This window comes from Aythya fuligula, chromosome 3 (assembly GCF_009819795.1).
Source record: "Aythya fuligula isolate bAytFul2 chromosome 3, bAytFul2.pri, whole genome shotgun sequence".
NCBI classification, from domain to species: Eukaryota; Metazoa; Chordata; class Aves; order Anseriformes; family Anatidae; genus Aythya; species Aythya fuligula.
Window position 1 is genome coordinate 92,977,697 of NC_045561.1, and position 15,954 is coordinate 92,993,650.

The 15,954-nt window shown below is 38.9% G+C and overlaps 1 protein-coding gene across 13 annotated transcripts in view; it reads left to right on the top strand.

The window, feature by feature from the left end:
* Positions 1 to 15,954, top strand: part of DST (dystonin) — a 295,457-nt gene that overhangs the window by 203,807 nt on the left and 75,696 nt on the right. For all 13 annotated transcript variants that reach the window (XM_032183966.1, XM_032183952.1, XM_032183954.1 and 10 more), the window contains 11 exons: positions 361 to 569; positions 830 to 1,147; positions 1,287 to 1,453; positions 2,244 to 2,400; positions 3,415 to 3,541; positions 5,792 to 5,854; positions 6,739 to 6,974; positions 8,713 to 8,842; positions 10,424 to 10,623; positions 12,113 to 12,608; positions 13,590 to 15,064. In XM_032183966.1, coding sequence (XP_032039857.1) covers positions 361 to 569; positions 830 to 1,147; positions 1,287 to 1,453; positions 2,244 to 2,400; positions 3,415 to 3,541; positions 5,792 to 5,854; positions 6,739 to 6,974; positions 8,713 to 8,842; positions 10,424 to 10,623; positions 12,113 to 12,608; positions 13,590 to 15,064 — 3,578 coding nt within the window. The remainder of the gene's footprint in view (positions 1 to 360; positions 570 to 829; positions 1,148 to 1,286; positions 1,454 to 2,243; positions 2,401 to 3,414; positions 3,542 to 5,791; positions 5,855 to 6,738; positions 6,975 to 8,712; positions 8,843 to 10,423; positions 10,624 to 12,112; positions 12,609 to 13,589; positions 15,065 to 15,954) is intronic.

A 15,954-nucleotide genomic window follows, 5' to 3' on the forward strand; every position in this document is an offset into this window, starting at 1 on the left:
AGCTCTAACAATAACATAAGAGACATAGCTGTAGAGTAGCTCTCTTAATACCCTGCTATTTTATTTCTTGGGAACAGTTAACAGCTGCCAGAAGCTAGAGCTGCATGGGAACCAACTTCTAAAGATTTGGGAGCACAGCTGTAAGCTGCTCCCTCATTTCACTTGTCGTATGGGCTTCTTGGCTTTGTCTGATTCCATTCTTTTGTTGTGTTGTATGTTTTTACTGAATACAGCTGATGCTTTTGCTTACTTCTGATACAGGCAATTTTGACTCACACTTAACCTGGTGACAAATAATAAAGTGAGTTAAAAGTTTAGTTTGGCTAAAGGAAACTTTGAAATGTATTTTCTCTTTATCAGATGATATTGTGGAGAGATATGACAATTTATCAAAGTCTGTGAATGAAAGGAATGAGAAGCTCCAAATAACTCTGACACGATCCCTAAGTGTGCAGGATGGTTTGGATGAAATGCTGGATTGGATGGAAGGCGTTGAAAAGAGCCTTGAAGAAAAAGATCAAGTGCCTTTGAATTCTGCTGCTATTCAGGATATCATTAGTAAAAGCATTGTAAGTATCACACTCTGAAAGAAATATTTGTTTGAAGCTAAGGTTTCAGAAAGAATTAAAATCTTACTTTAATGGGCTCAGAATACTTAGTAAGGAAGACTGTTACATGAACTGAAACCTCATCAGGATTTCTGTAGCTGAAATAGATTTACACTGATGGTCTTGCTGTACTAATTTATTGTATTACTTCACATGGTGGACCAGCTCCACTTCTTAAATTTTAATTATAAGCAATACAACGTGGCTTTTGCTTGTTTCAGATGCTAGAACAAGACATTGCAGGTCGCCAAAGCAGTATAAACACGATGAATGAGAAAGTGAAGAAGTTCATGGAAACAGCAGATCCATCCACTGCATCCTCACTGCAAGCTAAAATGAGTGAACTTGCAGGACGGTTTTCTGCAGCAAGTAAGAAGCATAAAGAAAAGCTGATGAAAATGGAGGAGTTGAAGACTAAAGTGGAGTTATTTGAAGGTCTGACAGAAAAACTCCAGTCGTTCCTAGATGAGAAAAACCAGGCTCTCAGTGAGACCGAGGCTCCAAGAAAGGATGTTAGTGAAGTATCTCAGTATATGCAGGTACTGTACCAGTCCATTTGTATACAACGTGTGTATCTAAGTGATTGAGCTATAAATAAGACATACTTGTTTCACAGCTTCAGTTGGATTGCCGAGTCTAATATAAAGAATATAATTCTGTTTTAATTCTGTCTTGCAGGAGGCTAGTGTAGAGTTGGCACAGCATAAGAAAGATCTGGAAGTTTTGCAGCAGCTTCTTGAAGAACTTTCATTCCATGCTCTTCCTGGGGATAAAGCATTGGTAGTAGAAAAAGTAAATGCTTTGTCAAAAAAATTCAGAGAGGTAGAGGAGACCGTAAAAGAAAAGTAAGTCAAACAATTACTGAAGTGTTTCCACCTCCTAGGCTAATAATACTGTGTGAATGTTGTGACGACTGCTATCCACTTGTGTGCTACCTCAAGAGAGTACAGCTAACTTCAGAGTAGAGAGGCTTTTTCATTTAAAAAAACAAACAAACAAACAAAAAACAACAACAAAAACAAACAAAAAAACAAACAAACAAACAAACAAAAACAACAACAACAAAACCACAACTGTTTGGAAATACATCTGTAGCTGGTCTATCTGCCTGTTTTGCTTTCATCACTTAAGCATTCTTTGTATTTAGTTTGCTACTTGTTCTAGTCATGCAATTCCTTGAGTTAGGGTTGATCTGATGGTATTTGAAATACTGTCTTTGCTTTTATTGCACAAGACTGAGTAGACTTAGTTCACCAGCCCTACCAACATCTCACTTTAGGTTCAATTCATGTTCAGTCAGAAGACAAGCAAGTTACAAGTGCTCTGACAAGAGTTTGCCTCTCCATGGTACCACTGTAACTTTATCATCTCCAGTTAGATGGATAAGCACAGGACAGCTTCGTTTTCTACCTACTTTGTAATCATCTATGCATCTTCCATCAAAATGCCCCAAAGACGGATGTTTTCTGTTCATACAAAAAACTCACAAATCTGTGTCTGTAGTCTTTGAAACCAGCATTGAGGCTGTTTTTGAATTCAGGAATGGCATTATTAGGTTGATAACATCTATTGGTTTAATTGTCAGAAGGAATATGGACATCCAGTCCTGAACTTCTTTTGTTTTCAATTATCTAGAGAAGAGGACGTATCATCTTGTCAGAAAGAGATGGATGCTTTTGAGCTACTTGTGGAATCTTTAAAGAAATGGATAAAAGAGACAACAGAACGTATTCCAGCAGCACAACCCTCTCTGAATACAGAGGAGTTAAAGAAGCCTTTGGAAGATACCTTGGTAAGATACTGCGATACAAGCAGCTAAACTCAGCTAAAGGAAATAGGGCATTTGTTAGCGACATAAAAGAACAAACATAAGGCATAGGCAGCCACAGTGATGGGGACTAAGGAGCTTGCAGTCTGCATTTACGTTCCCATTTCCTTGGCATGTTTGGATATATGTGGTGGATTAACCTTAGCTGGCTGCCAAGCACCCACCCAGCCACTCTCTCACTCCCTCTCCTCAGCAGGACAGGGGGAGAAAATACAGGACTTGGGTTGAGAGAAGGGCAGGGAGATCGCTCACCATTTAGTGTCATGGGCAAAACAGGCTTAACTTGGGAAAGATTAAAAGATTGCTAATCAAAAGCAGTGTAGGATACTGAGAAACAAACAAAAATAATAAATTAAAACACTGTCCTTCCACCCCTCCTTTCTTCCCAGGCTCAACTTCAGTCTTTGACGTAAGACTGTTCTCACTCCCCTGCCCCAAGCGGCACAGGGGTATGGGGAGTGGTGGTTCTTCATAACACTTTGTCTCTGCCACTTCTTCCTCCTCACACTCTTCCCTGGCTCCAGAGTGGGGTCCTTCCCATGGCAGTTCCTGCCTGGAAACCTGCTCCTGTGTGGTCTCCTCTCCACAGGCCCCAGCTCCTGCATGGCTCTCCCTGGTCTGCAGCGTCCTTCAGGGCACATCCACCTGTTGTGGCATGGGCTGTACTCTGGATATCTGCACAACAGTTTTTGCCCTTTCTTAAGTATGTTATAACTGAGGTGCCATCAGCATCGCTGATGGGCTCAGTCGAGGCCATTTTGGAGCTGGCTGGAACTGGCTGTGTCTGACATGGGGCAGCCCCTGCTCTGTTCTCCCAGAAACCACCCCTGCAGCTCCCAGCCTACCAAAACTGCCACATAAACCCAATACAGTACTACAAGGGATTCCCAAGTAACAAGGTTGTTCTGCTCTCAACAGTAAATATTTTAAGTCTGGACTCAGTTTTGCAATGAACAACTGTCTCTTTTTCTTAACCAGAATTTAAAAGATGAATGGACGTTAAAAGCAACTGAAGTGCAGAAAATGAATAGCAGAGGAACGTTGTTGTGTAATCTGATTACTGCTGTGACTTCTCCTGCAAAACTGAGAGCAGTTGCAAAATCAGGTATGCGTTCATATAATCAGGTAAATCTAACAAATTCTTACTGCTTTACATTGCCAAAATAGTGTAAAAGAACTTTGTAAATGATTGACAAGTCCTAAAACCTGTTACTTCTGTCCATAATTCCCAGCGAATCAATAAAATGAACAGTATCACAGTCTTTTTCACCTCATCCCAGGAAAGTTCTGATAATGAGAAACTGACTTAATGTGGTTGGTGTTCAGTGTTTCATGTATCTGCCAAGTCTGCAAGTAGGACTTGCAAATAGAAACCCTGTTTTTGCAAACACTGCTGCACCTGCACATCTTTGCTCACAGAGAGCCTTTTTCATGGCTGTTCTGTGTGACTTCAAACAAGCACATAATTGCAGAATCACAAAGGTTTTGTTAGAAAGATGATGAGGACATCACTTATCTAAAAAGTGAGCCTAGACTAACTAGCTCATCCCAATGAAGATAGCGTAATTAATGCTAGTCAGTATTTTAGTTAAAACGACATGAAAGGGAGTCAACTTTGTATCCCAGTATGAATTTCCTGGTCCAAAATGTGCTTCCAGCCTGAAGCTTTGACTAACTTATTTTTATGTGTAATCTGATTTTAAATAAAAGCAAATATATTCCCATGATTTTCTGTACTGTAGTGTTTAAACATAAATTTGTTTTACAGAATCTACTAATTCTGCTAAGTATCACTGAAGCCATAACTTAAAGCATGTGGTACCTGGGGCATTTCAGTGGCCACAAGCACATTTTCAGTCAGTTCTTTAATTTATTTCCTGACCTTGTTAGTTCAAATATTGGCCTTCAGTGGTCATTTGCAAAGGACAGTGGAAGGATGGAGACTGCCAGAGGATACCTATCTGGCAAGAGTAGATTACTTTCTTTTTCACATCTCTTGGTAGTAGCTACTTCTGGTTTCATTTGTGTTTGAATTTTAAATAAAAATCTTCAAAGAACATTTTGGAACTTAACATAGGATATTTGTGCTCCTGCCTCTGCTCCTTTCTCTACTTCAATGCATCCAGGTTAAAAAAATAATTAAATAAATAGCATATAAGAGCAATCACAGTCCTCCAGACTGGAGTATTCACCCTCCTAGACAAGAGCTGTACTGTGTATCAGTAATCACGGTTTAAAAAAAACATAGCCTGGCTAATAGAGCATGAAGATTTACAAGGCTCTGGTTGGGGGTTCTCTGGTTCTCTTATCTGTTTATTTTCTCTTGCCATCCTCCAGCTGCCACTAAGGTGGCCCTACCCATCCAGGGCTGGATGCACGGCCTTCTCCAAGGCAACTGTTAATCTTTCCCTGTTAACTGCTCACCTGGGAATACAAATGTGCAGGAGAGTGGGAAGTGGTTCTCCTGCCTGTTCTCTGTGTCCCAGCTCTGTGCTCTGATGGTGTTTCACAAAGTTTGTGTAGCCCTGAGTCCAGAGGCTTTGAAATGCTGTTTAATGAGCAGAGCTTTTTGGCTACCTCCGAGTGACAGTGACAGGACTTTATGAGTGACAGTAAGGATTCCACATTGCAGACTCTGGAACAGCATGGAACATATTGTCAAGTCTCGCTAAAGATAAGATAGGAAGGGATTTGTCCTGTTGATATCAAGAGGTTTTTTGCTCAGAGGTACACTCCTGTTTAAGTGGGTAAAGGTATCTTAAGCAAGCTGTGTCGTTAGTTGTGTTGTCTGCAATGACTGCTTTGGGTTTCTTTTCTGCTCAGTGTTCAGTGCTTTCCTCATGATTTTCAGTGTTTGCCACTCTCCAGGGCAATGCCCGGACGCACTTGGGTAAAAATGTTCTCAGTGAGCAGTAGGGAACAGATTGCTTTTCGGGAGGAAGAAGTGACATTAGCCGGATGGTATGAGTAGGCCTCACAGCTAGAGCATAGACCTTTGTCCACTATTTTCATTTATTTAGCATAGTATTGTATGTTGTAAGACTGCTCATGCATCCTGTGTATGTGCATGCTATAAGTGCATGTGTTCACCCCCACACACTGTGCATATGCTATGCATATGTGATCCCACTTACGGCATTAGCTGGCTGGAGCAGGTTAAAACATAAAACAACCTTCAAATATATAAAACCATCTAAATAAAATGTTTGTTTTTACATGGTTAGCATGCACATTTTTCTTTGAATGTTATAATGAGAACTATTCGTCATGTTGTATTGAAGAGGAAGTGTAATGCTGGTGTTTTGGTGGGAAAAGGCCCAGCTAAGCATGTGACTTGGTCTTTCTTGGTCTGTAGGTGGCGCAGTGTTAAATGGTGAAGGAGGAGCTCCAGGAACTCAGGATTTTCTGAAAAATAAAGGTCAGTAATCACTAGGTAAAAAATTCAGGATGTGATAAAGAAACGTGCTTGTGTATTACTGTTAAATATGTTGATATTTTAAAAATATTGTGTGCAGATCTGATTGCAATGATCTTTACTAGACAGACTTCATGTCACTGTTGCATAAGGAAACTATGCTATTATGATGATATTAAAATCAACTATAAAAATATCTGCCTTCGATACGTCCTTTGAAAACAGATCAAGTCTTTGCTTTCTGAATCAATATGTACTTTTATAAATACAAATAAAAATATAAATAAATAGGAAGAGCTATTTTAGTATAACATATGGATTTTGAGAAAATTATTAGGATTTATGTGATTTGAAACTTTTTAACACCAGCCAACATACACAACATGAACACACTTGTATGTATACATGATGCAAAGACACATTTTACATACATCTGTATCGTTGTATGTGACCAGTTCCTTTTTATTAAAAAAAGGACCTTATGTAGGCACTCATATATGCTTTGGGATAGCCATGTACTAGGTTTCAAGTCTGCAGTGTTCGTTCTTCTAAATTACAGCCTGCTTAGTACACTGACTGCCTCCTAAGCTCTCTCGCTGATAACACACCTTTATAATGGTACATGACTGTGAGTGAGATACTAATGCAGTAAGGTTAGGCAGTCAAACTAGTAACTGTTAAGAAATAATAATAATAAAAATAATATAAAATAATAGAAATAATAGTAACAAGTTAAGAAATAATTCTTAACATGTTCAGCAGCTTCTGGTTTGGGGAACTATTAGCCATGGTCACTTGAAGTACTGTTTAGAATTTCTTGAAGTCTAAGTATTGCTTGAAGTATATGTGATCTCTAATGTAGTCTTTGTTCATCTTTCCTTTTACAGAACTGACAACTGTTCAACAAGCCATGTCTGATGTAAATCATAGTTATGAAGATTTGGGAGTTTTACTGAAGGAAAAGATTTCAGAACTAGAAAGTATGCTTTCAAAAATGCAAAATATTCAGGAAGAATCAGCCTCAATGATGCAGTGGTTACAAAAAATGGACAAAACTGCATCAGACTGGGAAGCTGCTCCAACTGATAGTGAAGCTGTTAAAGCTCAAGTTGAGCAACATAAGGTACTTCATGTCTTCAGAAAAAAAAATACTCCATTACAATTATTGAGGGAATTCTATCTGAACAATTGCGTCTCAGCATAGCTTAATGTTGCAGAGAGTATTTAAATGATCCAGTAAACAGAAACATGCCAGTCAGGCTTAGAGCAAATCTGGCGAACTGTGTCAGTGCAGTAAAAGGAGCACTGGGTCAGAGAGAATGAATTTTGCATGTCAAAAAATAATAATTCTGATGTCCAATTTATACAGGTAAGAGTATATTGATTATGCAGTGTACTTTTTTGATATCTTTAGTTGTTTAAGCATATTTACTGGATTGCTCATAAGATCTGTGCATCTGTATCTATCCAAAAGCTGTCCCTGCAGCTGCTGGTTCACTGACACTCCACAGACCTCCCCAGCTCTGCAGCTGCAGAGGCTTATGTCTATTCCAAGGCGGTGTTTCCCTTCAGCAGCCATGTCATGCTTGTTTAGTCGTATAGCTGCACAAACGTCTCCTCCCCTCTTTTTAATTGGTATAAGAAAATCACTGAATCAGGAATAAGCTTCTGTCCTGCTTAAGCTCTGGGGAGATATGCTACTCGCAATGAAGGACGATATTTACACATGTAAGGGTTTATCTGTGAAGTGAAATGTAATGTGTAGCTAAGCTATTGAAGAGAAAATTCTTCCCTTGTCTGTGACAGGATAAACAAGGGCAGAATTTGATCCTGCTGAAGTACTTATTTATTTATTTATTACTTACACATTTTGGGGTTCACCCTTAAAAATTAAACTGAACAGCTACTGATTTTCCTTAAGTTTGACTTTCTTCAGACTCAGGTAATATTCAGTCCCAGAACTCAGAGTGTATGTGGAAAACTCTTCTTCCTTCATTTGTAACAAAGACCATTCAAAGCTGACAAGACCATCTTACTCTCAGTGTAATAACAGAAGAGTGTTCCTAGCCAGATGGAAAACTGAATGATTACTCAAGCAAGTCCTTTTGATACAAACGGACCTTTTACTAAAAGTTCTAAACCAAGCACAGATCTGTTCAGTGCTTATTTTAGTGTAGTGTTGTTTTTTGGGGGGATAGTTAAAATGCAACTCCTCAGTGCAAATTCTGTGACTTCAGAATGTTGACGTAAGAGACCTTTCCTGGGCATAAGACTGTCCGCTTACATCTGGAAGAGCTGCGTGAGGTGTTCTCAAGGCACTGCTTGGGCATCTTAATCCCCTGAGCTTAAGTCTGCACTTAAGCTACTGTGCTCTCTAAATGGCAGTTCTAGATCATCTACAAGAAGCAGTCAGTCTGTGACAGCAGAACTTTCAACGAGGTAAATGAGTCCACACAGAGCTCTTATACATTGCTGCTTAGCTGGGTAATTTCTGCTTTGAACCTCACTGTGCACTAGTCAGTTGGCCTTATGTACAAGAACAGATTCCAGTTATGTGCAAGTATGATAAGATTTAGCGGATCCGATTTATCCGAATTATTCTAATCCTTTCGTTTGTTCAAATTAAACAGTAATTGTTAATATTAACGTTGCTTACATAGATGAGGTCACTCCAGAAAAATATGACCAGCCAATACATGCCATTAGAAAGGGTTTTGAGGCTCATAGCAGAAAAGCAGTATATAAGTGCTAGGTATTTATGGTTTACTTTCATGGTTGCTATCTCAGAATTATGGACTTCAAAAATGCTTTACAGTTTATCTTTAGTCTTACATTTATTTTTTTACCATTTGATTTTATAGCTATTTGAAACTGAATTAAAGCAAAGCGCAAATAAAGTACAGGAGCTAAAGGACAAAGTGACAGAGCTGTTGGAGAAGAACCCAGACTCTCCTGAGGCACCCAAATGGAGACAAACATTGGATAAAATAGGTACTTCAGTAAAGCTGTATTATAACTCAGACTGATTTAGAAGTTGTTTTATTACATTTTTAAAAACATATTAACAATCACACTTGCTCCCTCCTATCCCTTAAATTCTGTGGAAATAAATCCCTTTACAAGAGGGTGAATCTGGAGTAATTCCACTGAAGTTGGTGGACTTTGAATTTATATCAGTGCAATTAAGAGAGGCTATAGCTTGACTCCATGTTTTAGAAAGCTTTACCTTTTTCAGACAGTGTGTGGCTAAGACTTGAGAGGTCAGCTATTGCTCCAGATACATATGTAGTTGTTCTTACAAAAAGTGCTACAAACAAGTCAAGTTAATACTATTTTCATATAAATAACACTTTGAGTTGTTGGTAATGCCTTTCCCTTGCACTGATGGCTTTCGTCATTTTGTGGTTTTGATGTCTTTCTGCCATTTTCTAAAGCTGACTTCATAAATTTTGCCATAAAAATTGGAAATTGCCATGCTTGTACATTAGATTTTGAGATAATGCGGTGTGTAGTTGTTGTGAGCTTTTAAAAGCTCTTCTTAGGTTTGTCATATTTTAAATAAATCATAGATCAGTCAGTGTTTCGTACTAATAGGCATATGTGAATAAATAATAATAGCTGCACCGATAGCAATTGTAAAAGTAAATCTGTCTTTTTAATAAGTGTACTTCCAAAAATTTAGGTAGCAGGTAGCAGTTTAGGTAGCACATTTCTTCTCAAAGAAAATCTGAGTAGTGCTGAAAGAGAATTAATTCAGAATGAACAGGGATCAAAGTCAGTGAAGTGGCACAAGAAAATGAAAAAACAGACATGAATTCAAGGACAGGGAGCGTTAGCAAAACGCCAAAGCTGAGTCACCAAGCACTGACAGTATCACAGAGGGAAGAGGAAAGTTAAAAGACCGTGAGGCTCAATGGCTACCTTGAAAGCCACTTGCTACAAGTGGTTTTCATAGTTTGGCCTAGGCGAACCTAAGTTCACACAGCGCTTTTGAAATACCTGTGTAAAGAAGTATTCTCATTGCCTGTCATAGGTGCCTGGCTTTGAAGTCTAAATAAAGCAGTTAATCTCCACAGGCTCCCAATACAGACATTTGAAAGAGGTGTGCTCCTTCAGGAGGCATTTCAGAGCAGAAACCTAAATTATGGCTTAGCTTCACCCTTGGAAAGGTATCTATTTGTGTCTACTTACGAAAAAGGAAGGCTAGTTGACCTAAGTCAGGCCCCTAATTTATAAGTGAGTACAGCCCGTCGGCTTTTATGTCATTTGGAATCAAAGCCTAAATGTGGTGGTATTTCATGGAGTAATATTCTAATCTAATTTTATTGCATGTTGTACATTCATTGTTCTAAAAATGCTGCATGTGGCAGTGCTAAACTGCAGACCCTTATCCAAGTGTATATGGATCTGCCTGTTAAAAGATCTATTTGCCGAGTCACTGCAACAAGGCATCTGGAGTTAATCAGCAAGAAGCCTTATTAGAGCGCTCTGTTTACATTTCGTATATAGTCTGCTGTCTGACAGCCCATCTGCTAGAGCATGCATGCAATATGTTAACGTTATCGTTGTTAGATTCCAAGTGGAAAGAGCTCAATCAAGTTACATCTGAGAGACAACAAAAACTGGAAGAGTCTTCAAATTACCTGACCCAGTTCCAGACAGCAGAAGCTCAGCTAAAGCACTGGCTTGTAGAAAAGGAGCTAATGGTCAGTGTGTTGGGACCCCTGTCAATCGATCCAAATATGCTGAATACACAAAAACAACAGGTTCAGGTGAGTAAGAACTGCCAACATGCATTAATGATTTGTTTTTTGTTGTTGGTGGTTGTTGGTTGTTTTGTGCATTGTTTGATGTTGTTTTTTGCTATTAGCAAAGCAGTATCTTGCATTTAGAGTGAGTACAGCCCAGTTAATAGAAGCTATGTTATTTATCAGCAAATATCAGCTTAAGGTATAGTTGGCTACAGCAATTAGAAGAAAAAATTACCATGAGAATGAAGAGAGATCAGAACAGCTGAAGGAAAAAATGGTCGGGACTTACCCTTGAGGAGATACCTATCCTCAGATGTATTTTTTGTTTTAACTGTCCTGCGATTTGTCTGTAGTCTAATGAAAGCAGTCCTTTGAAGTTTTATTAATTTGAGTGTGTGTAGGTAACATTTTGTGGTCAGTTCTCACATACAGTCTATGCTGTAGTTTGAGATTTTGTTCATTTGACTGTGCCAATAGCTAATAAAAATAAGAAAGCAAGTGAAACGTAGTATTGTGAGTATGTATGGAGCCAAGAGAATGAAGGATAGATGAAAAATATAAAGAAAAAGTGTAGTTTGCCTACAGAAATGAAGCAAACCACAGACAAAAGAAATGAAAGTTGAATCAGACAAAGTTGAAGAAACTATAAATTCTAATTTCAAACATTTCTGTTGCTGCCAGTTAATTTGAGCTGTGACAAAAAATAACATTCTTATTTTGAAAAAGTAATATTAAAGCTGGCATATCCATATTGATTAAAATAAAGTGTTTAAGACGTGAACTATTTTCTAACGCTATGTGAAAATGACTTAAAATTGGTCTGTAAATGCTTCAGAAATGTAGACAGCTGGCCTAAGACTATCATGTATCACTTAGCAGTCCTTAGAAGTTAAACCTTGTTGACTTAAGAAGAAAGGGTTTGGAATGCTCTGTAAAGTAAAACCATGATATTTGTCCCTTTTTCTACAGGCACGTTTGAGTTATTGTCAAAAAACAAAGTACTGGGAACCAGTGATATAAACTTTAAAGGTTTTACAGTATACATTCAGTCATTTTGTGAATCATCCAAATATATTCTCTGTGCCGTAATAATACATTGCAATATTATGTCACTGCACACCTTCTTTGAAGTCCTATCTTAAGACAAACTTCAAAACTGTCTAGGAAAGAAGACACTGCTTGAAACTAAATAGTGATTATTTTTCTTGGTACAGTTACTTAATTGCTGTAATATTAACAACATTCATTGTTTACTTGTGTCTACTGTTTGAATTTCCATTAGATGATCTGTAAACTAACTTCTTTTGTTGTTGTTCTTTGATGTAAATGCTGAGAAACAACACTCAATTTATGTGCAGAAGATGCAATTATTTCACTGGCTTTTTAAACCCAGAGATTGATTACTCAGTAAGGGAGCTTAACTACACCAAATTCAACATAGTTTTTGTCAGAAGCATTTTGCTTCCTTTTTCATGAGGTAAATGCTTCTGACAATGTTCTTTCTTCCCAGATTCTGCTCAAAGAATTTGACACCAGAAAGCCACAATACGAGCAGTTAACTATGGCTGGCGAAGGGATCCTGAAGAGACCTGGTGAACATCCTCCCTCTCATGAGGCTGTGAAAGAGCAACTGGCAGCTGTGGCACAAAAATGGGACAACCTCACTGGCCAGCTGAGTAACAGATGTGACCGAATTGACCAAGCCATTGTGAAAAGCACAGAGTACCAAAGCCTACTCAGAAGTCTGTCTGACAAGCTAAGTGCCTTGGATAGCAAACTGAGCAGCAGCCTGGCTGTGAGCACACAACCTGACGCTGTGAAACAACAACTGGAAATTGCTAAAGAAATGAAGGAGGAAATAGAACGGGAAATGAAGAATATAAACGCAGCTCGAGCTCTTTGTGAAGAGCTGTCAGCACTGGTTGGAGAAGAGTATTTGAAAGCAGAACTTACGAGACAGTTAGATGGCATCCTAAAATCGTTCAAGGATATTGAGCAAAAATCAGGTCAGTATTTATTTAAAAAGAAACAGTAATAAAGGCATGAAATTAAGCATCATTTTCACATTTGTCTTTATAGTCAGTAGTGATATGTTGAGTACGCTGAGCCTAATGCCAGCTCTTTACTCAGTCCAAACCCTAAGCAATTGCATGTTGGAACTTAGGAGAGAGTCTCTGTACCTTGAAAAGGCAAAAACAATACTTAGATCTCTAGTGAGCAGTCTGGAAAAGAATTTGAAACAAGATAAAAGTGCTGATCTTCTCATCTCCCTGCCTTCAGGTGCATCCTTACTGAATTTGGATACCAAAACAGAGGGTGCAGTTCATTGAACTACTTAACTGTGTAGATGCAGAGAGGGAGCTAAAATTGTTACTTTTAGGCACACACCAGCGAATGGCCTGCCAAAAGTAGTGGTAATACACAACTGTGGTATAAAAGTGAGATACAGCTGCCTGTGAGAAGACTGAGCTGGTAGCCTTTTCTATCCTGTGAACAACGGAGCTCAGCAAGTAATGCAGTGCAAGCAATATCATACATTTCTCTTCCTGACAGCCTCAGGTTTAGTTTGTTCATTTCCTCTGGTCACAAGGAACTTCAAACGATTTCCCTAAACACACATATCGCCTGCAGGCTCAGTTAGATGCTGCTGGGCTAGATTACTTGATATTCTCTGTGCTTATACTTTGTAATACCATTAAACGTGACTGTGTGCTTTTTACCCTCCAAATCTGCCTGAATGGGATTCATGTAGACACAAACTGGCTGAGCTCAGCTGGTTTGGTTCATGTCCAAATGCCTTCGCTGCTCTGCTGGGGTGCAGATACAAGCCTTGCAAGAGGCTTGGTTGTCAGCAAGTTAAGCACTACATACTAAGGACCTGCTTTCTTCACATTAAAAATAATTCATAATAAAATCAATATTATTTTTTCACTGAATACTAGGAGATTCTGATAATGGGCTTCTGTGCTATCTTCTCTTCTCTGTAGATAACCATGTTCAGCAGCTTCAGTCAGCGTATGCCACTTCTCATCAGTTCCAGCAAATGTCTAAGGACTTCCAGGCCTGGCTAGACAAAAAGAAAGAAGAGCTGAACCAGGCTCGTCCTGTGTCAGCCAAACTTGAAACCTTGCAGTCCTTAATTGAAGAACAGAAAGATTTTAAGAAGACTCTGACCAATGAAATTGGTTCGTATGAAAAAATTGTTGCAGAAGGAGAAAGCATCTTACAGAAGACTCAAGGAGCTGACAAAACAGCCTTACAGTCCCAAATTGCCACACTCAGGAGTAACTGGGATGAAATGGATAAGCAGGTAAAAGAAAGGCAAGATAAATTAACAGACTGTCTGGAGAAAGCCCTCAAATACAAGCAGCATGTAGAAAATTTGCAGCCATGGATAGAGAAATGCCAAAGCAACCTGTCTGAATTAAAAGTTGGCATAAACCCTGCAGAAATAGAGAATTCTGTTGTTCAGGTGAGGGCTTGGCAGAAGGACCTGGATAAACATCACGGGATGGTGGAGCTATTAAATAACACTGCTGAAAGTCTGCTCAGTGCAAGTGAAACAGATAAAGAAATTGTTAGAGAAGAAACCAAGGCACTGAATCAGAAAGTGAATACGGTCACAGAACAATTACATAAGAAGAGAGAGTGCTTGGAAAATATGGCACAAAGGCTGAAAGAGTTTCAGGAATCATCCAAGGAAACAGAAAAACAGCTTAAAAGTGCCAAAGAGCATCTGGAAGCTCACGATTCGCTTGGACCTCAGTCATTCAGTAACAAACACCTGACAATGATGCAGGCCCAGCAGAAGGCTTTACAGACCTTAAAGCCTCATGTTGATTTAGTAAAAAAGCTTGCCCAAGACCTGGTGGTAGAAGCTTCTGATTCAGCTGGTGTTTCTGACCTTTTGCTCCAAGCTGAATCTTTGGAGCAGGAGTACAATGCAGTGAACCAGCAGGTTGAAGATAGGTGCTCGTTCTTGGAGACAAAACTTCAGGGAATTGGCCATTTCCAAAACAGCATCAGAGAGATGTTCTCTCAATTTGCAGAATTTGATGACGAACTTGATAGCATGGCTCCAGTGGGGAGAGATCTTGATGTACTGCAATCCCAGAGAGAGGATATAAAACGTTTCCTGAAAAAATTGGAAGATCTCATAATGAATAATGAAAATGCTAATAAAAACTGTAAAATGATGCTAGCCACAGAAGCTGAAGCTTCTCCTGATCTTGTTGGTATAAAGCGGGACTTGGAAGCATTAAATAAACAGTGCAACAAGCTCCTAGACAGAGCAAAAGCCAGGGAAGATCAAGTGGAAGGTACAATTAGCCGTGTTGAGGAATTTTACAGTAAGTTAAAAGAATTTTCCAGTCTGCTTGGGAGAGCTGAAGAGCACGAAGAATCACAAGGTCCTGTTGGAATGGAAACAGAAACCATCAATCAGCAGCTGGATACGTTCAAGGTAGGAACGTTTCTTTCTTAACTGCTATCGTGTGTTTTAACACAATGCAATTTTTTATTCAATATCAGTGTGGAAATGATTGGTAAAATCATCTGAGACCTTGGACAAGTCTTCTCTCACATCAGTCAGTTCTACTTGTATGCATTTTATCTATTTTAAATAGTATATCTTCTCTTGCTCCAGAGCTTTCTTCTGCTATCGATTGCTAGACATTGGTGTCTTTGCAACCCAATTTTTGCAGTTCCTTTGACCCAGGTCTCTCTCTCTTCCTCTCTTCCCAATCCTACTTCTTTGTGCAATCCATCTGCCTTACCAGTTTTTGAGAACTCCATATTGTTTCTGTTCCACTGTCCATGTATCACACAAACTTCCTTTTCCACGTGGTGTGAGTTTAGACTCTGGTGTTCACATACCACAGTCCATACTCGCTTCATTTATGTGACTAGCTTTCTTTTTTCTTTTTCTTTTTCTTTCTTTCTTTTTTTTTTTTTTTTTTTTTTTTTTTTCCACACGGGTATAGGCAGCAGTGTCTGAGTGTTTAACACCTTACCACTGTCCAGTTTTACCTCATCGAATCCAATCCTTACCTAGAAATATACTGATAAAACGAATTCAGGTTAAATGAAACTCCTTTTACAGAAGGAGTTCATTGTAGCATCCTTATCCAAAATGCACTTGGGAGCCTCTGTGCGTAGCTTTTTTAATATGCCAGTTGGCAATTGTTGTCCAGCTCAGAAAAATACATTGCAGCAATACTGGGTGTAAAGTGTAAGGGTGCTTTAGTGCTGAAACGAAGTGCAGATCTTTGCAGATTTTAGGCTACAAGAAATGAATTTGCAGTGCTCACTGGGAAGGTTTATAAGTTACACAGGTGTAAGCAGTGCTTGAAA